Source organism: Tursiops truncatus, chromosome 15, assembly GCF_011762595.2.
Source record: "Tursiops truncatus isolate mTurTru1 chromosome 15, mTurTru1.mat.Y, whole genome shotgun sequence".
Taxonomy (NCBI): domain Eukaryota; kingdom Metazoa; phylum Chordata; class Mammalia; order Artiodactyla; family Delphinidae; genus Tursiops; species Tursiops truncatus.
Genome location: NC_047048.1, coordinates 56140661 through 56158438, shown reverse-complemented (window position 1 = coordinate 56158438; position 17778 = coordinate 56140661). Strand labels below are relative to the sequence as shown.

The 17778-nt window shown below is 43.6% G+C and overlaps 1 protein-coding gene across 4 annotated transcripts in view; it reads right to left on the bottom strand.

Annotated features, from left to right (window-relative positions):
* RNF24 (ring finger protein 24) overlaps positions 1–12496 on the bottom strand; it is a 142074-nt gene extending 129578 nt beyond the window's left edge. For 2 of the 4 annotated variants that reach the window (XM_073792729.1, XM_019950656.3), the window contains exons 1-2: positions 12136–12268; positions 5850–6003 (exon numbers count right to left, since the gene is read on the bottom strand). Coding sequence is in view for 1 of the 4 variants with exons in the window: in XM_019950655.3 (XP_019806214.2) it covers positions 12136–12311 (176 nt within the window). In the remaining 3 variants the exon portion in view is untranslated. Of the gene's footprint in view, positions 1–5849; positions 6004–12135 lie in introns of all 4 variants that reach the window. The other 2 variants (XM_019950655.3, XM_073792731.1) reach the window with 2 other exon arrangements.
* Positions 12497–17778: the final 5282 nt, after the last annotated feature.

The following is a 17778-nucleotide window of genomic DNA, read 5'->3' as shown; positions in this document are numbered from 1 at the left end:
TTTGGCTGCATTGAGTCTTAGTTGCAGCATGCGAGATCTTCGTTGCAGTATGTGGGATCTTTCATTGTAGTGCGTGGGCTTCTCTCTAGTTATGGCACATGGGCTCCAGAGCACGTGGGCTCAGTAGTTGCGGTGTGCAGGCTCTCTAGTTTTGGCTCATAGGCTCCAGAGCGTGCGGGCTCAGTAACTGTGGTGTGTGGGCTCTCTAGTTGTGGCGAATGGGCTCCAGAGTGCGCAGGCTCAGTAGTTGCAGCATACAGGCTCTCTAGCTGTGGCACGTGGGCTCCAGGGCGTGTGGGCTTAGTTGCCCCGTGGCATGGGGGATCTTAGTTCCCTGACCAGGGATCGAACTCACATCCCCTGAATTGGAAGGTGGATTCTTAATCACTGGACCACCAGGGAAGTCCCGATTCATAATTTTTAAAGGTTATATTCCATTTATAGTTATTACAAAAATTTGGCTATATTCCCTTCCAATTTTTAAATTCTAGTTATTACTCTTTCCTCTCCACTGCTGATTCTAATTTATAAAAGACTTTCATTTACCTCTACCTTAAACTTTCAGAGCAATTAGAGTGTACATTCTCAATTGTAAAAGGAAAACAATCATTCATATTTTACTACAGTACTCAATTTCATTGTAACACTCACTAAAACAAAAGATTAACACAATTCCTTTTATTCTGATTCAAACTCATTATCTTTTATCAAGAGCATAACAGTGTAAGATTACTTGGCAGTCTCTCATACAAAATGTATTTCAGAGTAACCCCAAACAGTCTTAGTTGATAAGATAAAGGTCTTCTTTACAGAACTGCTAATAAATGTGGAAGAGAGGACAGGATTAGAAAATCACCATTTTGCCACAAAGAACGCTGACATGATCATCAATGGGGTCTTTTAGCATCACTAGAAGTAGGGTAGCCAGACACAGCAGGCCTCTGGATGTGATGCAACATTAAGCATCTCCTAAGCATTTCTTGCCAAAAAACTTCAATCTGTTTTAATCAAGCCTCTAGAGCTAACTTCCATTTGTAGGAAATACAGGGAACAGAGCAACAAACTGACACTGCGATTTAAGTGAACAAATCCCAAATGCGAGAAGTTCCACAGGACAACTGACCTGGTTCCTGTAAATAGTCCACGACACACAAAAAAAGTGGAGAGAGAGGGAGGTAGGAGGAACTACCCTAGATCAAAATAGGCATGAGAGACAAAATGACCAAATGTGATCTGTGGACTTTGAATCCTGGTGTGAACAAGCCATCTCTGAAAAAGATATCCTTGAGACAACTGGGCAAATGTGAATAGGGTCTAGTTATTAGATGATACCAAGGAGTAAGTGTTAATTTTATTAGGTATGAGAATAGCATTTTGGTTCTGTAAGACAACATTCTTATTTTTAAAAGATGCATATAGAAGTATGTCAGGAAACACGTACAAAAATGTCTCGGATTTGCTTTAAAATACCTCAGCAAAGAAGGTAAAAGAAAAAAGGATAAATGAAACAAATGTGGCAAAATCTTGATAACAGTAGAATCTGAGTGATGGGCATATGGGCGTATGTTGTACTATTTTTCTACTTTTGAGTGTATTTACAATTTCTTATAATAAAAAAAAAATTAAAAAGAAGAATCTCACTAGCAGAGAACCCTGAAAAACAGTACAGGTAAATCTATTAAGTAATATTAATCTTGGGTAGAAAATAAATGGATCAATGAAAAAAATTTATGTGGCAGTTCCTTATTTAGAAATCGAATTAGTTATATGGAAAACATAAATTTTCCCTTTTTATATGGTTAGTGCTATCGACTGTGCTATATGACACGTCCTCCCCAAATTCACATACTGAAACCAAATCCCCAATGTGATGGTATCTAGAAGTGATTAAGTGATGAGGGTGTCGCCCTCATGAATGGGATTAGTACCCTTATACAAGTGGCCCCAATAAAAAGGACCCCAGGGCTTCCCTGGTGGCGCAGTGGTTGAGAGTCCACCTTCCGATGCAGGGGACACGGGTTTGTGCCCCGGTCTGGGAGGATCCCACGTGCCGCGGAGCGGCTGGGCCCGTGGGCCTTGGCCGCTGAGCCTGTGCGTCCGGAGCCTGTGCTCCGCAACGGGAGAGGCCACAGCAGTGAGAGGCCTGCGTACCGCAAAAAAAAAAAAAAAAAAAAAAATGGACCCCAGATGGCTTCTTCACCCCTTCCACCATGGGGGGACATAGCAAAAGACAGTGAGAAGTACCGGCTATGCACCAGCAAGTCGGCCCTCCCCAGACACTGAACCTGCTGCCACCCTGATCTTGGATTTCCCAGCCTCCAGAACTATGAGAAATTTCTGTTTGTAAGATACCCAGGCTATGGTATTTTGTTATAGCAGCCAGAACAGATTAAGACAGTCAGACAGCTATGAAATATAAAGTTTTATTCCTGAGGTAGCTTATACTACTGAAAACCCATAGCAAAGAACAAGCAGTTTTACAGGATACATTAAAAAAAACTTTTAGGAATGCAACTGTTTCCTCTCCTCAGAACTGTGTCATGCTTTTATATAATTCTGAAGTTCTAAATAGATGGTGGTAGTGAACTGAAATAGAGAAAACTAAAACACAGAAAACAGAATTCACAGCTGCATTTTGAACTGAGTGCTGTGAGCTTTGGATTATCCAGGTGGACCCTAAACCCAATGACAGTGTCTTTATAAGAGAGAGAAAGAAGAGAAGACCATGTGAACATGGAAGCAGAGATTGTAGTTATACAGCCAAAAGCCAAGGAATGTGTGGAGCCACCAAAAGCTGGAAGGAGCAAGGAAGGATTGTCTCCTAGTTTTTGGAGGGAGTGCAGCAGCTCTGCTGACACTCTGATTTCAGACTTCTGGCCTCCAGAACTGTGAGAGAATAAATTTCTACTGTTTCAGGCCATCAATTATGTGGTAATTTGTTACAGCAATGCTAGAAAACTACGCAGCCCCTTTGCCCCATTCTAACAAGTCATTTTTATTTACCTCACTTTTATTTACTGCAGTAGTTCAGCAATGGTTAATTACTTCAAGAATATCAGAAGAAATAAAAAATATATATGCTCCCCAAATCTCTCCTTATTCTCTAGCCATTTTCTGCAAAGGTCTCAATTTCCTTTATCAATAGTGTTCCAGGGAACTCCCTGGCAGTCCAGTGGACTCGGCGCTTTCACTGCTGTGGCCCAGGTTCAATCCTGGTCGGGGAACTAAGATCCCATAAGCTGCTTGGTGCGGCCTAAAAAAAAAAAGTCATCCAAAAGTGCCATTGCAGGATAGCATATGAATAGTAAGGCATGGACATATACACATTACCAAACGTAAAATAGATAGCTAGTGGGAAGCAGCTGCATAGCATGGGGAGATCAGCTCGGTGCTTTGTGACCACCTAGAGGGGTGGGATAGGGAGGGTGGGAGGGAGGGAGACACAAGAGGGAAGAGATATGGGAACATATGTATATGTATAACTGATTCACTTTGTTATAAAGCAGAAACTAGCACACCATTGTAAAGCAATTATACTCCAATAAAGATGTAAAAAAAAAAAAAAAAAAAGCTTGTGAAAGTTGACAATATCAACTGAGACACTTGGTGGGTTGGAGAATGAGGGCCTGGGTTCTAAACCTGGCTCCTGACCTTGTGAACCTGAACAGGTTACTTCTTTGACCATTTGTTTTATCATCCATAAATAACCCTTTGAGGGTTGCTGTAAGGAGTAAATAAGCAGTACATTTAAAGATACTAACATAAAAGGTTTTTACTATAGGTTAGCTAATGTGAAAGATGATTTTCTGGGTACAATATTTCCCCTGGCTATTGATACACTGTTCTATGATACAAAAAAAATCTTTCTCACTACCACAAAATTTCCTCTGGACTGTTTACAGGGACAATCAATAAGTTTAAGTAAAAATTTTTATTTAATTATAGCAAGGCATGAGATTTCCAACATATCTCTGAGGAAGTTTTGCAATTTCTTTTGCACTAAAGGAAAAGAATGAAAGCCAACACCTTTGATTTACCTTCCCACCAATTTTCCATAAACTATATTAGCTCATACTTCAGTGTTTCATTATTTGCCAAACTCTTTCTTTTAGTCCAAGATGAAGAGCCTATTTGGATATTTCAAGTTTATACCACTGAGCAAAATTTTTCATGCTCAGAATTGGGAGAGAACAATAAAGAGACACAGGTAATTTATAATTTTTTGGTTTGCCTAGATGAAGTTAACATACAAGTATTGCAGCACCATTCCATCTCCAAATAAAAAAATATTTTAAGATAACATAAAGCATACTGATAGACTGTTGGTGAAGTTATTAACACTGTCATCAAATGAACTGAATGCTCATTATACTTGCAGTGCCATATTTGTACTTCTTTTGTTCTCAGTTAAACATTATGACATTAAGTTTCCTAAAGAAGAACTGTATCTGATACAAACACCCGTCTAATTAGGAAAACATAAATAACAGACAAAATGAGACACAGATTTTTTTTTTTTTTTTTTTTTTTTGCGGTACGCGGGCCTCTCACTGCTGTGGCCTCTCCCGTTGCGGAGCACAGGCTCCGGACGCGCAGGCTCAGCAGCCATGGCTCACGGGCCCAGCCGCTCCGCGGCACGTGGGATCTTCCCTGACCGGGGCACGAACCCGTGTGCCCTGCATCGGCAGGCGGACTCAACCACTGCGCCACCAGGGAAGCCCGAGACACAGATTTTAAGACAACACACATAATTAATGTTCTACAGAAGCCTCTGGTTTATAGGACCAAGCTTTACGACAAGATGAAAATTTGTACTAATCCAAATGACTAAAACTTTAGAAGAAGAAGAAAATGAAAAGAAGAGGGAAACCTCACTTCAAGAAAAGTCAATAAATGAAAACAAGAACAACTGAAAGCAGGTAAACTGGAAGTTATTTATAATATAAAAACATTCACTATAGTTACTATAGTAGTAAGCAACACTAATACACCTAACAGCATTGAATCCATAAAAATTCAAGTTTCATTACACTTTTTCAGAGCAAAATCACAACTTAACATGAGGTTCACTTGTAATGCTATCTAAAAAGTAGCTTCCTTTCCTTGCCATTCAGGCTTGTTCCAACTCAAGCACCATGGAGGTGCAGAGCAACTGTCTGGTGCCATACTGTCCTTATGTCGGGTGCAGGGCCCAGGCTGGCTTTCCCAGGCATGGCCAACCAAAAGTAAGGCCACTGATAAGTTGTTCCTAGGCCAGCTGGCGTTGAAGAAAGCGTCTGATTCCCACCTCCACAGCAGACAAGGCTCAGCCAGCTGGCTTTCAACGGACTGCACTAGTTGGAGTGCTCACAATTCTTTTCAAACCATCTGGCATTCTTTTTGAATCCTAAATTTACCCAACACTACACTCTGATGTTTGAAATGCTCAGATAATTGGAAGAGTCTCCACTGCCTACCCAGATAAGAAAAGAAAGGGGCAGAGTAACTGCTAAGTCAATTACTTTAAGAAACAATTTCTAAAATTAAAAATCAAGACAGATAATAAGGGGTATAGATAATTTAACATGCAGAAAACTTTTAAGAATCCCTTAAGGCTGGCTGGACATAACTCTCCCTACTTTGAACTTCTACAGAGCCTGTCTTTATCCCTCAATGTGGCCCTTAGAGTGGATTTTGTATTGCTACATATATTTATCTTCCCAGCTAGCTAGTAAGTGAAAAGAACAGTATCTTATGGCTACTTTAAAAAAATCTGTTGATGACATACTGGGTGTTTTAAAAGTTCCATTTCCAGAAATAAGAAAACTTAATGAGGAATAACATGAATTAACACGTGGAAGGAGCCTTACCTCTGGGCAGGCCAAATAAACAAAGAACAGAACTTGGCTTGAAATAAAAATGTTTTATCAAGTGACCAAAATGATTTCTCAAATGACCAAATTGCTGGGAAGTGCTATAGGGTGCTCATCTGTCAACTGCAGATCATCTGTCATGTGGGGTAATCTGGGGAATAGAGAGGCAAGGAATCAGAAAAAGCCCACAAAACTAAAAACAGGAGAGTCACATTCATAGCCAATATACTCTAGGAGATATAAGTACTTCAAACAAAAATATTACAGTGACCAAGTCAGATCAAATATTAGAAACCAGAGAAGCATATACAAACAATAACTATAATTATTTTTCGTTGCATTAACCGCCATGCCAAGTACTGAGTTTAGCATTTTACACGTTATCTAATTTGACACACAAAACCAACATATGAGGTGGGTGCTATTCTTATTTCTACCTTGCAGATGAGGAAACAGGTTAGGAAACCTGCCCAAGGTCACATGGCAAAAAGTGAAAGAGCTAGAATTCAACTCCAATCAGTCTGACTGCAGAATCTAGGTGCAAGACTGCCAATGTTAATTATACTTGTGAAAGAATGAAATGTAATGTAACATAGGTAAAATTCAATCATTAATACAGTCTTTATAATTTTTCAGTTTTCAAGTGTAGCAAAAAGTAGAGAATAATTTAAAAAATAAATGAAAATTGATTTTCTTGTTAGAAATTTTTAAAAAGAGCTATTCTACCAGGTTAAAAATGTCAGTTATGCCTTTTTTGCCCATATATTGAGTAGGTACTTGTGTCAACTGCTGTCCTAGGAACATAGTGGTAAACAGGATAGATGAGTTCCCTGCTTTCCTGGAGCCGACTTCCCAGTGTGGGGCGTAGGCAAGAGGCAAAAATATTCAGTCAACAACAGAATTTCAGACAGTGATACATAGTACAGAAGAGATAGGGAGGAAATGTAGACTATTCTTTTGAAACATTTAACCATGAAGGTAAACAGAAGGGGATGGATATAATAAGGTCAGGGGGAAGTTGTTTCGTTGTAATTTTTTGTTCTGTTTTTGAAGATGGGAAATATCAGAGCATGTATGTATGCTGACATGGGTGGTGCCCTGGAAAGTTGTTGAGGATGTGATAGAGGGCACAAATGCAGAAGTCAAGTTCTTGACTAGCTATGAGGTGGAATATGGTGGGGAGGCAAGTTGGCTTCTGACAGCAAGGAAACAGGGATCCTAAGGAAGGTGGATTTATAGATTTGGTGAAGGGAGGATGAGGGGTATCTGTCTGATAACTTCTAAACCCTCAGTGAAGTATGCGGCCTGCTTACCGGGATGGGGAGGGGTCGGCTGCTCATAAGTGTAAAGACTGGGGAGACATTAAATAATTATAGGCAAAAAAATCTTATTAAGAATCTGGTAGTTTTTTGGGGCAGTGATGAGAGTCTACTACAGATTTTTGCTCATGAATCTGAAGTTGTCTAGAAATATTCAACCACTTATGTGCACCTATGGGAAAGCTAGATGAGGAATAAAGCAGCTGTAAATAGAAAAAAATTCATGGGTAAAAAAATATTAAAAAATGTGTATCCATGAGATAAACACTAAGTCACTGACAATGTCCAAACAAGCCATGGTCTATGTAACTCCATTTGCCTCCATCTTCTTATCACAGAAATTCTTGCCAATAATGTGTTTGTCTTTAGTCATGATATATTTAACCATGAAGCTTATAGATTGTTTCTTTTTGGTCATAAATGGTTCTGTCACTTCCTAAAGTAGATTTTTAAAAAATGTAACTGATGGCTGTGTAGATTCCAGAGGTGATTATATTTCAGTGCTGGAAGAAACTTTCTCTGGTGTTAACTGATATTTCCAGTTAAAAGTAAACTGATGATTCCATTTAAAAGTAAAAAACAAAAATTAAAGGTGGTTGCTTTTGATCATCCAACTGTACTCCTAAACCATGATGTTGGCTCAAGACCCAAAACATCCTGGGGAGCATTTATGCCTGCACAGGTTCAAGGAGAGGAAACAAAGACCACATCTCTTGATGGAGGCATGTCAACACGATAATGAATAGCATATTGGGTGAGATGGTGTGTATGTCTGTGTGTACATATATATAGGTATTTGGAGAAAATATTATCTGCCCTTACGAGCAAAAGGAAAGAAAAAGATGTTTCGAGGAACACCATGAAATGTCAGAACACCAGGGATAAACAGAAGATCCTAAAGTTTTCCAGAGTGGGAGGAAAAAGGGAAATGGGGATTAGAATGGCATTGCACTTCTTAATAGTAATACTAGAAGCCTTCAAAAGAGGGACAATAATTTTCGATCTAGAGTTCAATATCCAGCGAAACGACCATTCAAGTGTGACGGTAAAATGAGGACATTTTCACATATGCAACTTCTGAATTCAGGAATGAATTTCAGAGTTTGTAGATGCCCTTTCTCAGGAAGCTACTAAAGAATTAGGAAGACACAGGATCCAGGAAATCAAGGATCCAACATAGGAGGAAAGCAAAGAGAATTCACAAGATGATAAAAAGGAAAGTCCTATATAACAGCTAGGAAAAAGAAATGAAACAGATGACCTGAAAATATTGAAAGACGATAGGTTCTGTCATAGAATTTGAGGATAACTTTGTGACTGGTAAAAGGAAAACTAGGCAAATGAAAAACAAACAAAAGTGGCAGTTGTTTAACTCAGTAGAAACAAAAGTTGTACAAGAGGGCTTCCCTGGTGGCGCAGTAGTTGAGAGTCTGCCTGCCGATGCAGGGGACACGGGTTGGTGCCCCGGTCCGGGAAGATCCCACGTGCCGCAGAGTGGCTGGGCCCGTGAGCCATGGCCGCTGAGCCTGCGCGTCCGGAGCCTGTGCTCCGCAGCGGGAGAGGCCACAGCAGTGAAAGGCCCGCTTACCGCAACAAAAAAAAAAAGTTTTACAAGAAAGAAAACGTAATACGTATCCTACATGGCTCATCTGTGAATTATAGGTACATTGTCACAGTCATATAAATACTGAATACTGACTTGACTGGAAACTGTAAAGTATAGATATGAGTGGGGGATGGAAGGATGGTTGTGTGGGACAACTAAGTCCTCAACTTCCAAAATAAAACTCCATAGATAATATCCAAAGATGGAAAATCAAGGAATAGCAGTTTAAACATTAAAAATGAAATAAATATAAAGGTAAATACCAGAAAGAACTGCTAAGAGTTCAAAGTGATTGAACCATATGAAACCACTGATTTTTGACTACTCCCCAATCTAAAAAATGGCAATTTCATATAGTTTAAATTGCTAATACATTATAATGACGTTACTTTATTACTGATTTTAGAATAAACTGCCATTTGAAACAGAAAACATTATTATTATTATTATTATTTTTTGGCCATGCTGCATGCAGGATCTTAGTTCTCCAACCAGGGATTGAAACTGTGCCTCCTGCAGTGCAAGTGCGGAGTCCTAACCATTGGACCATCAAGGGAATTCCCGGAAAACAATTACTGATAGAAAATGCTGGGAGGATAATGTATCCCAGTTTAGTAACAAAGTGTCATCATATATACTATTACAATCACTAACATAACAATACTAATATTTCTAATGAATATAACGATTATATTTATTACTAAAACAGCATTTAAAATAATGTAACCTATTTTGACAATATAGATATTACTTTGGAATTTTTCTTCAATCATCATACTACAAAAATGCTAAACTATGGGTTGGTAAAGATTTTGATTAACAGAATGCTGAACAACAAGGCCAGGATGTTTTTAGTTTCCTTTGTTGATACAAACAATAGCTAAGTCGCTCTTGAAAAATTAAAGTTCCACAATACTGTGGCACTATGCAAGCCTATTTCAGTGATAATTCCGGTTACACTACTCTGTTTATCTACGACTTCCCCTTATGATTTGTTTTAAGGGGATTTCTAAAAAAAAAAAAGAAAAGAAAACCAAAAACTTATGCAGGCAGTTCATAAGTTATTGGGGTTGCTTCAATATTAGTGACACTACTTAATGTAGTTAATGAAGCCCTCATTTTTAAGTTAGCTTATTTTGAGTTAAAGTCATTTACATTAAATTTTTACTTAAATCTTACATCATAAAACCAAAACTTCTCCAAATTGAAAAATCAACTTTTATTAATTTTTACTTTTACAAAAAAAGAATTTGATCATGTTAACATAAGGTAAGATTTTTACCAAGAATAATGGATCCCGTTCCAACCAAATGGAAAATTTCCCCTTCAAATTAAAAGCAAATGTTTTTAACAGATGGAATATACATAAACAGATGCTATGGAAGACTGCTTAGTTTAGCTTTCATTTTGCACTGAAAACTACCAGGGATTAAAATATACGTGATTAAAAAATAATCTTAAAGAGAATCTTAAAACTGAGTCAATTCAACTATTCATATTCTCTAATAAGCTCCCCTTAATTTTTTTTACCGTTGCTATTTTGAATCAAAAGATCATAAGAAAAATATATTTTGGAAGTATGTTTCTTTTTTTTTTTTTTTTGTGGTACGCGGGCCTCTCACTGTTGTGGCCTCTCCCGTTGCGGAGCACAGGCTCCGGATGCGCAGGCTCAGCGGCCATGGCTCACGGGCCCAGCCGCTACACGGCATGTGGGATCTTCCCGGACCGGGGCAGGAACCCGTGTCCCCTGCATTGGCAGGTGGACTCTCAACCACTGCGCCATCAGGGAATCCCTGGAAGTATGTTTCTTATAGTAACAGAGTTTAGCTAATTTCCTGTCACTCTGCAAAATTATAAGTGTAAAAAAGAAACTGAAAATGCAACTGTCTTCTAAAACTTATAAAATCTGGTTTAAAAGAGAAAAAGGTCCAAGAGAAACAGCAAGGAATAGCTGGTGCTATTACAGTTGCTTCTTTTTGATTGGTCCACATCAACTGTGACTCCTCACAACTTCACCAAGACAACAAAGTCAGGCAGTCAGTCCCACAGAGCCAAAGTCTGTGGGAACCTGCAGAGCTTCCTCCTCTCTCTGGGGATGACGACGATAAAAGGTGATCTGTTTTCCAGCAGTCCTGTAAGAGGAGCCATTGAGCTGGGCTGCACAACCAGACAACAGAACACAGGGAAAATTCAGATCAAAGCAAGGGCGCATGCCAGGGTAATATGCTATAAAGCCCTTTGCCAAAGCATTAAGGGGAAAAAAAGCAAGGAGGTGGAAAGAACCTGCTGGACCACCTTCTTATTACACAGGGAGGCAGGAGGAAACAAAATCTGCCTGTACTGAGGAGCTGAGAAAACAGTGTCCTAGAGATACCGGAGTACTTCTGTATATGTGTATATCAATATACAGACATATTACCAATTAACTAAAAAGCAGTGTTCTATATGTACTAGAGTATTCTCATGTACATACATAAGAGTATATGACCATTAACTAAACCCCAAAAACCAAGTGTTCTGGATATACAGATATATTGAGGATATAGACATATATTTTCAATTAACAAAACCCACTGGTTTTACAGAAAGAAACAAAGAAATGCTGTTTGAAAGAATGTCAGAGGCAGAACTGGGTGAAGATCTGATGAAGTAATATGTCTCTTTTCCTCATACCCCTTTAAATGACCTCCGATTCTCTCATTTCAGAGGGGGCACACACACCATTAGGTCTCCGGAAACAAAAGAGGCTCCTTAATTCTCCGGCCTGTGGAAGCACACACGCCCCCCACTCACAGATATGAGGCCAGCTCCTGACTTTCATTAACGAGTAAGCCGAGGCGATAGGTCTCACCCCCGACCATAGCTTACACACAGTGACAAACGGGCACAGGACAGACGCCACAAAGAAAGGGGAGGAGCAGACGGGGACCAGGAAAACACTGCCACGCCGCGCCCCCCAAGGCGCATTCCCATCGCCAACAGGGAGGCAGACGTCCTCGCCATCCTCGTCCTTGCCTCTCTGCTCATCCCAGCCGCCTCCCACGCCCGGGGACCCGACACCCGGCACGGGTTAGCGGAGCGCTCTGGGCTCCGCGAACATTCCCTCTGTGACCTCCCGGTGACAGCCCCGCGCCTCCCTTTGTGCGGGACTCACCCTCCGGCTCGGGGTGGACCCTCCTGCGCACCCCTCCCGGCCTGGGGCCGCTGTCCCATCCCTCCCAGCTCCCGGCAGAGGCGCCGGGAGTGTGAGTGGGGGAGGCTGGCGCGGGCCCCACGGTGTCCTCAGCACCCCGAACCCGGACCTGCCCAGTCCGTTAAGCCCCAAACCCGGGGCGACGGCCCTCGCTTGCTCACTTACTCTGTCGTGCCGGCAGCGGCGGCGGCGAGCGTGGTGGGACCGTCAGCTCCGGGCGGTGAGCGGCGGGCGTCAGTCGGCACCGAGCGCGGCTGAGGTGGCAGCGGCAGACTGCCCGCGGCGCCCCGGCGAGGGGCGGGCCCGGAGGGGGAGGGGCGGGCGCCAGGCCTCTCATTCATGCAGCGGGGCGGGGTGAGGGACCCGGATGCCCGGGCAGCCCCGCCCACCTCCCTGAGGTCGCCCTGGCTTCGGAGTCTGTAGTGCGCAGGCGCGGCTCTCCGTGGTCCGACACTGCCTCAGCAGTTGCGGTTGTCCCAGGCCAGAGCAGTGGCCTTCTCCCTCTTGTGTTTAGTATTTTTGCATGTCCTATAAACATTTAAAAAAAATATTTATTTATTTGGCTGCACCGGGTCTTAGTTGCGGCATGGGGATCTTTCAGTTGCGGCATGTGGGGGTCTTTAGCTGGGGCATGCGAACTCAGTCGTGGCATGTGGAATCTAGTTCCCTGACTAGGGATCGAAACCAGGATTCCCTGCCCCGCACTGGGAACACAGGAGTCTTCGCCACTGGACCACCAGGGAAATCCCTATAAGCAATTTTTTAAGTGAAAGCTTGGAAAGCCACCTCCTTCCTAGCATCCAGCCCGCCAGCATCCTGGGGACAGAGGAGTGGCCATTATTAGTCTGATGGGTAAGATACACACCGCCCCCCTCCTCCATCTGTGTCATGTGCAGCATGTCTCTCAGACCTCTGAGACCCAGAATCTGCCCAGATAGTGGAGAGGAGTGTGTGCAAGAAAGAGTGCATTACTTTGTTTATTTGCATTGACCTAGTCTTTTCAGCCCCCAGCTCCCATTCCACAGGCAGGCAAGAAATCGACCTTTGTTTTGGGAGGCTTAGCCCTTCCTGTAATACCAAGGCCTAGGGTCTAGCTAATGCAGCTCCAAGATCAGGGGAGACCCCTTGTCTTTGGCAGGCTGTGTATTTTGCAGAAACATCCTCCTGTTTCCAAACCCTTGGCCCTGCCACTCCTGGGCGATAGAAATCTTGGTGCTACTGGGAGTCTGCAGCAGACCTCACAGTCATCTCCTCTGAGGCTCCTCAGCTGAGTGTGTGGGCACTGCAGCTCAGGGAAATTACAGAAACGATTGCCCACTCTCCCTCAGTCCTATGTCCCCCTTTGGGGTTCTCCTTCCTTCTCCTATCCTCCAGCCCCCCCCTCAACATAAACCATAAACAGCTCAGGTGCTTAACTTTGGGAAGCAAAGGTTATTGTGGAAAGTGCCTGCAGGCAAGTTCCTTCTGCTTTGGCAAACCATAAATGTCCAAGGTAAGGGGGGAGGTAAAGACAAACATCCGAGAACATCTCGAGAAGTAACCCAATGGTCACTGTCCCCCAAGGTAAGAGATGGGTGGAGGCATGTGCTGGGTAGAGTGTGGCAAAAGAAAGAGTGCCTGTCAACATCTATCCCCCCACTGCTGCCTCCAAGAACTTTGGGTTTCTTTTCCCTTCTCTTCCTTCCTTCCTAGCTCAGTTGGAGAAGGTACCAGGAGGGCCTTCTGAGCTCGTTTGCTGATACCTCTCGCTCTGTCTAAATCAGGCCTCCTCATCTCTCTCCACGTCTACTGCTGAAGTCTCAATCCATTCTCATGAAAGTCAATTCTCATGATATGCAGATCTGCCCACATTACTGTCTTTTTCTCTTTCCCTGCCCTAGTGGCTCTTCAGCCCTTATTTTCCAGCCATTTCCAGAGCAGCACCAGGGTGTTTCACCTTCAGTGCCTATGTTCCTGCTGTTGCCTTGATTAGGGAAGCAACATTTACCTAGCAACACTCAAAAGTCACTTTTTAATGAAGTCTTCCTTCCTGCCCCCACCTGTTGACAGAGTTTCTTTTGGAATCCCCACCTGTGCCCTGAACCTATTTCTCTCTCAGCACCAGCCACACTTAGGGTTCCTACTCATTTGCATATTTTCTTCACCAACCAGAATGTGAGCCCTTCCACAACAGGAACAGTGTCTTCTGGAGATCTAGCAGGTGACTGGCACACAGTGGGTATGCAATGGTTATTGGAGGTGGTGATGTTCCCTGGTGGATCAGGGAGGCTCTACATGGGACAAAAAAGCTGAACTTCCTTTTATTTCTCCTGCCTTCCCTCCTTCCTTCCCCTGCCCATGTTAGCTAGGAATTTGCTAGTCCAAACAGGCTGTAGAGTAAAGGGTGGAGTGGCTCCAGCTTCTTGTCCTTTGTCCTTATGAAAATTAGGAGGGAGAGATACAGAAAGAGAAAGTTTAAGGATGTAAAGAGTAGGGGCCATGTTCAGTTGCTATTTTCAGGGAGACCCATCATATTAAAATTTTGTTGAGGCATCAGCTAGCCTAACTGCCGTTTGGGGTCAGGGAGAAAGTCTCCCCTTGGGACTGGACACGTGGAACCTGTACTCACAGTTTCCACAATTCATAAGGCAGAATCCTACCCTTCTGTCTCTAGCAGTGAATTGTTCCTTGTTCCCTTTGGGGAAGAAGTCAGAGTTTTTGGTCTCCTAGTGTCTTCAGCTGGAGATTCACTGACTGATATGCGATCCTATCTGCCTAGTGGTGCAGAAGTTTCTATTGATGTTTCCCCCTTACACCTCCCAACCACCCCCCTACTTCTCTAGACAAAATGCATATGGTGGGGTATGGGTGCACTAAGCGGGGGTCTGGGCAGTTTAGGTGGGTACCCCCAAACAGCAGGCATCCAGAACTTGAAGTAGTGGCTTTCTCAGCTAACATGTTCCCTTGTTCCACATGAGAGGGCAGTGGGCATGGGGTGGAGCTTCAGAGGATATCCCTCCCTAGTCCTCTCACGTCTTCTTCCTACATTATATTTCCTTTAAAACATTTTTCTTGTCCCCAGTCCATTTCTCAGAAAACTCTGCCCCTACCCACATGGTCAGAAGTCCTTCAAGACTCCTCTACTTTCTGGAAAAGAAATGACATCTAATTTTAAATTAAATGTTTATGCCTAATTTTGGAATAACAGCTTTATGGATGGTAGCTATAGTGGGATCAGGGGCTGATTTTAGTCATCTTGGATCTGGTGTTAAATATAAGTTTGTTGAATGACTTCCTGACAAAGGCAAAATCAGTCTTTCACACAGAAGCTAGAAATCCAAAGCTGCCCACAGCCTGACCCCTCTGCCTGTCCTTCCCACCTGGTGGGGCCTATCCATCTGTTGAGTGGTGGGCATTATCCCAGAAAAACATCCTTCATATTGACAAATTACTTGGCTGCTTAATTATCTAGAGCTCTGAATGGGAGTCCCACCATTTCTGTGAGAGCCTGAGGTGTGCTCTTGTGTTCCCTCAACCCCTCTGTCTAAGAATTTCAAAGAGTCTCCTGCTGGGACTCCTCCTGCTAGGCCCCTCCCAATGATCCTCATCTCCTCACAGACCACGTGAACCTCCAGGTGGGGTGTGATCCTGCCCATAGAGGGATGGAATTGCTTGTCAGTGCCGGATATGTGTGCATGATTGTGACACAATGTGAATAGGGGAGGAAGTGTAGGTTCCTATGTGCATGGTAGTTTGGGTCAGGCTGTGTGTCCACTCTTGGAGGTGGGAGCCAGGGATTATTTCCTCAGCCACCAACAATCTGTGTTACCTTTCTGGCACATGCAGGCCCAAATACCCAAACAGAACTCAGAGCTTCTAAAAATATAAATGTGCAAAAATTGGGAGTGGCCAAGGTGGCACAGTAAGAAGACCCTGAGCTTACCCCCTTCTACAGGTGCACCAAAATTACAACTATTTACAGAGCAACCACTGATGAGAAAAACTGGAAGGCTAGCGAAAAGATCTTCTACAACTAAAGTCATGAAGAAGAAACCACAACAAGACAGGTAGGAGGGATGGAGATGTGGCATAGTCAAGACCCATACCTCTGGGTGGGTGACCCACAAATGGGAGAATAATTATGATTGCAGAGGTTCTCCCCAAGGAGCAAGGGGTCTGAGCCCCACATCAGGAGTCCCAGCCCAGGGGTCCTGCACCATGAAGACTAGGACCCAGAATGTTTGGCTTGGAAGGCCAGAGGGCTTTGGGAAACAGATTATCTACTCTTAAAGAGCACACACAAAATCTCATATGGTCAGGGACCCAGGGCAGAGGCAGTAATTTGAAAAGATACTAGGTCAACCCACCTGCTGATCTTGGAGAGCCTCCTGGAGAGGCAGGAGACAACTGGAACTCCCCCTGGGGACACAGACTCTAGAGGCAGCCATTTTGGGGAGGTTGTTCTACCATGAGGATGCTGGCAAGTGCCATGTTGGAGTCCTCTGTCTAGCTTATTAGCACATGGACCCAGCCTTACCCACCAGCCTGTTTGCACATGTACTGGGAAACCTCAGGCTAAGCAGCTAGTCAGGCAGGGTCACAGCCCCACCCACCAGCAGGCCTGCTGCCTTAAGACTGTCTGAGCCCACAGCTGCCCCAGAGGCCCCAGGATCTGGCCCTGCCCACCAGTTCACCAGCACTAGACACAGACTTCTGGGGCTCCACTGCTCGCCATTGGGACCCAGCCTTGCCCACCAGTAGGTCAACTCTAGGACACCCACAGCGCTGTAGCCAGAGACCTGGGCACTTGACTCTGCCCATCTGCAGGCTGACATCACCACCAGGACCCCCCAGGGCCCCAGGCACACCAACGAACAGGCTGATACCAGCTCCAAGACACCTTGGAACCCTCAGCCACACTGACCAGTGGGTCAACACCAACTGTAGGACACCCCAGACCCCACAACCAGCTGTGTCAGGATTGGGCACTGTCGACCAGCCGGCCAACATTAGATCCAGGGCCCTCAGGCCCATAGCCGCCCTCCCTGGGACCCAGTTTCATTCACTGGTGGATCAGCACTAGCCCTGGTAACCCTTGGGGCTGCATAGACAGTCGCCTTGTGACTCAGCCCCACCCACCAGCAGGCAGCAACCTCTGTACAAAGTAGGGCCTGGCAACCAACCAGACCATGCACCAGCGACACCTACCAGACTACCCATAGTAGTTAGCCTACCACAACAGAAGGGCTCACACAGCCTGCAAAGAGGCACCACTAGAGCATATAGCTCTGCCGACTAGAGGAGTGTGCTGCTGGGATGCATAGGACGTCTCCTGCAAAAGGCCACTTCTCTAAGGTTGGGAGATGTTTCCAAACACATGGAGACAAGAATAGCAAATTAGGCAAAATTATGAGACAGAAATAAATTCCAAGTGAAGGAACAAGATAAAACGCCAGAAGAACTAAGTGATGTGGAGATAAGCAATCTACTGGATAAAGAGCTCAAGGTAATCATTGTAAAGATGTTCAAAGAACTCGGGAGAAGAGTGGATGAACAGAGTGAGAGAATTTTTTTAAATTTATTTTTTATTGAAGTATATTTGAATTACAGTGTTGTGTTAATTACTACTGTACAGCAAAGAGACTCAGTTATATATATATATATATATTCTTTTTCATATTCTCTTCCGTGATGGTTTATCACAGGATATTGAATATAGTTCCCTGTGCTACACAGTAGGACCTTGTTCTTTATCCATTCTATATATACCAGTTTGCATCTGCTAATACCAAACTCCTACTCCTACTCTCTCCAAACCCCCTCCTCCTT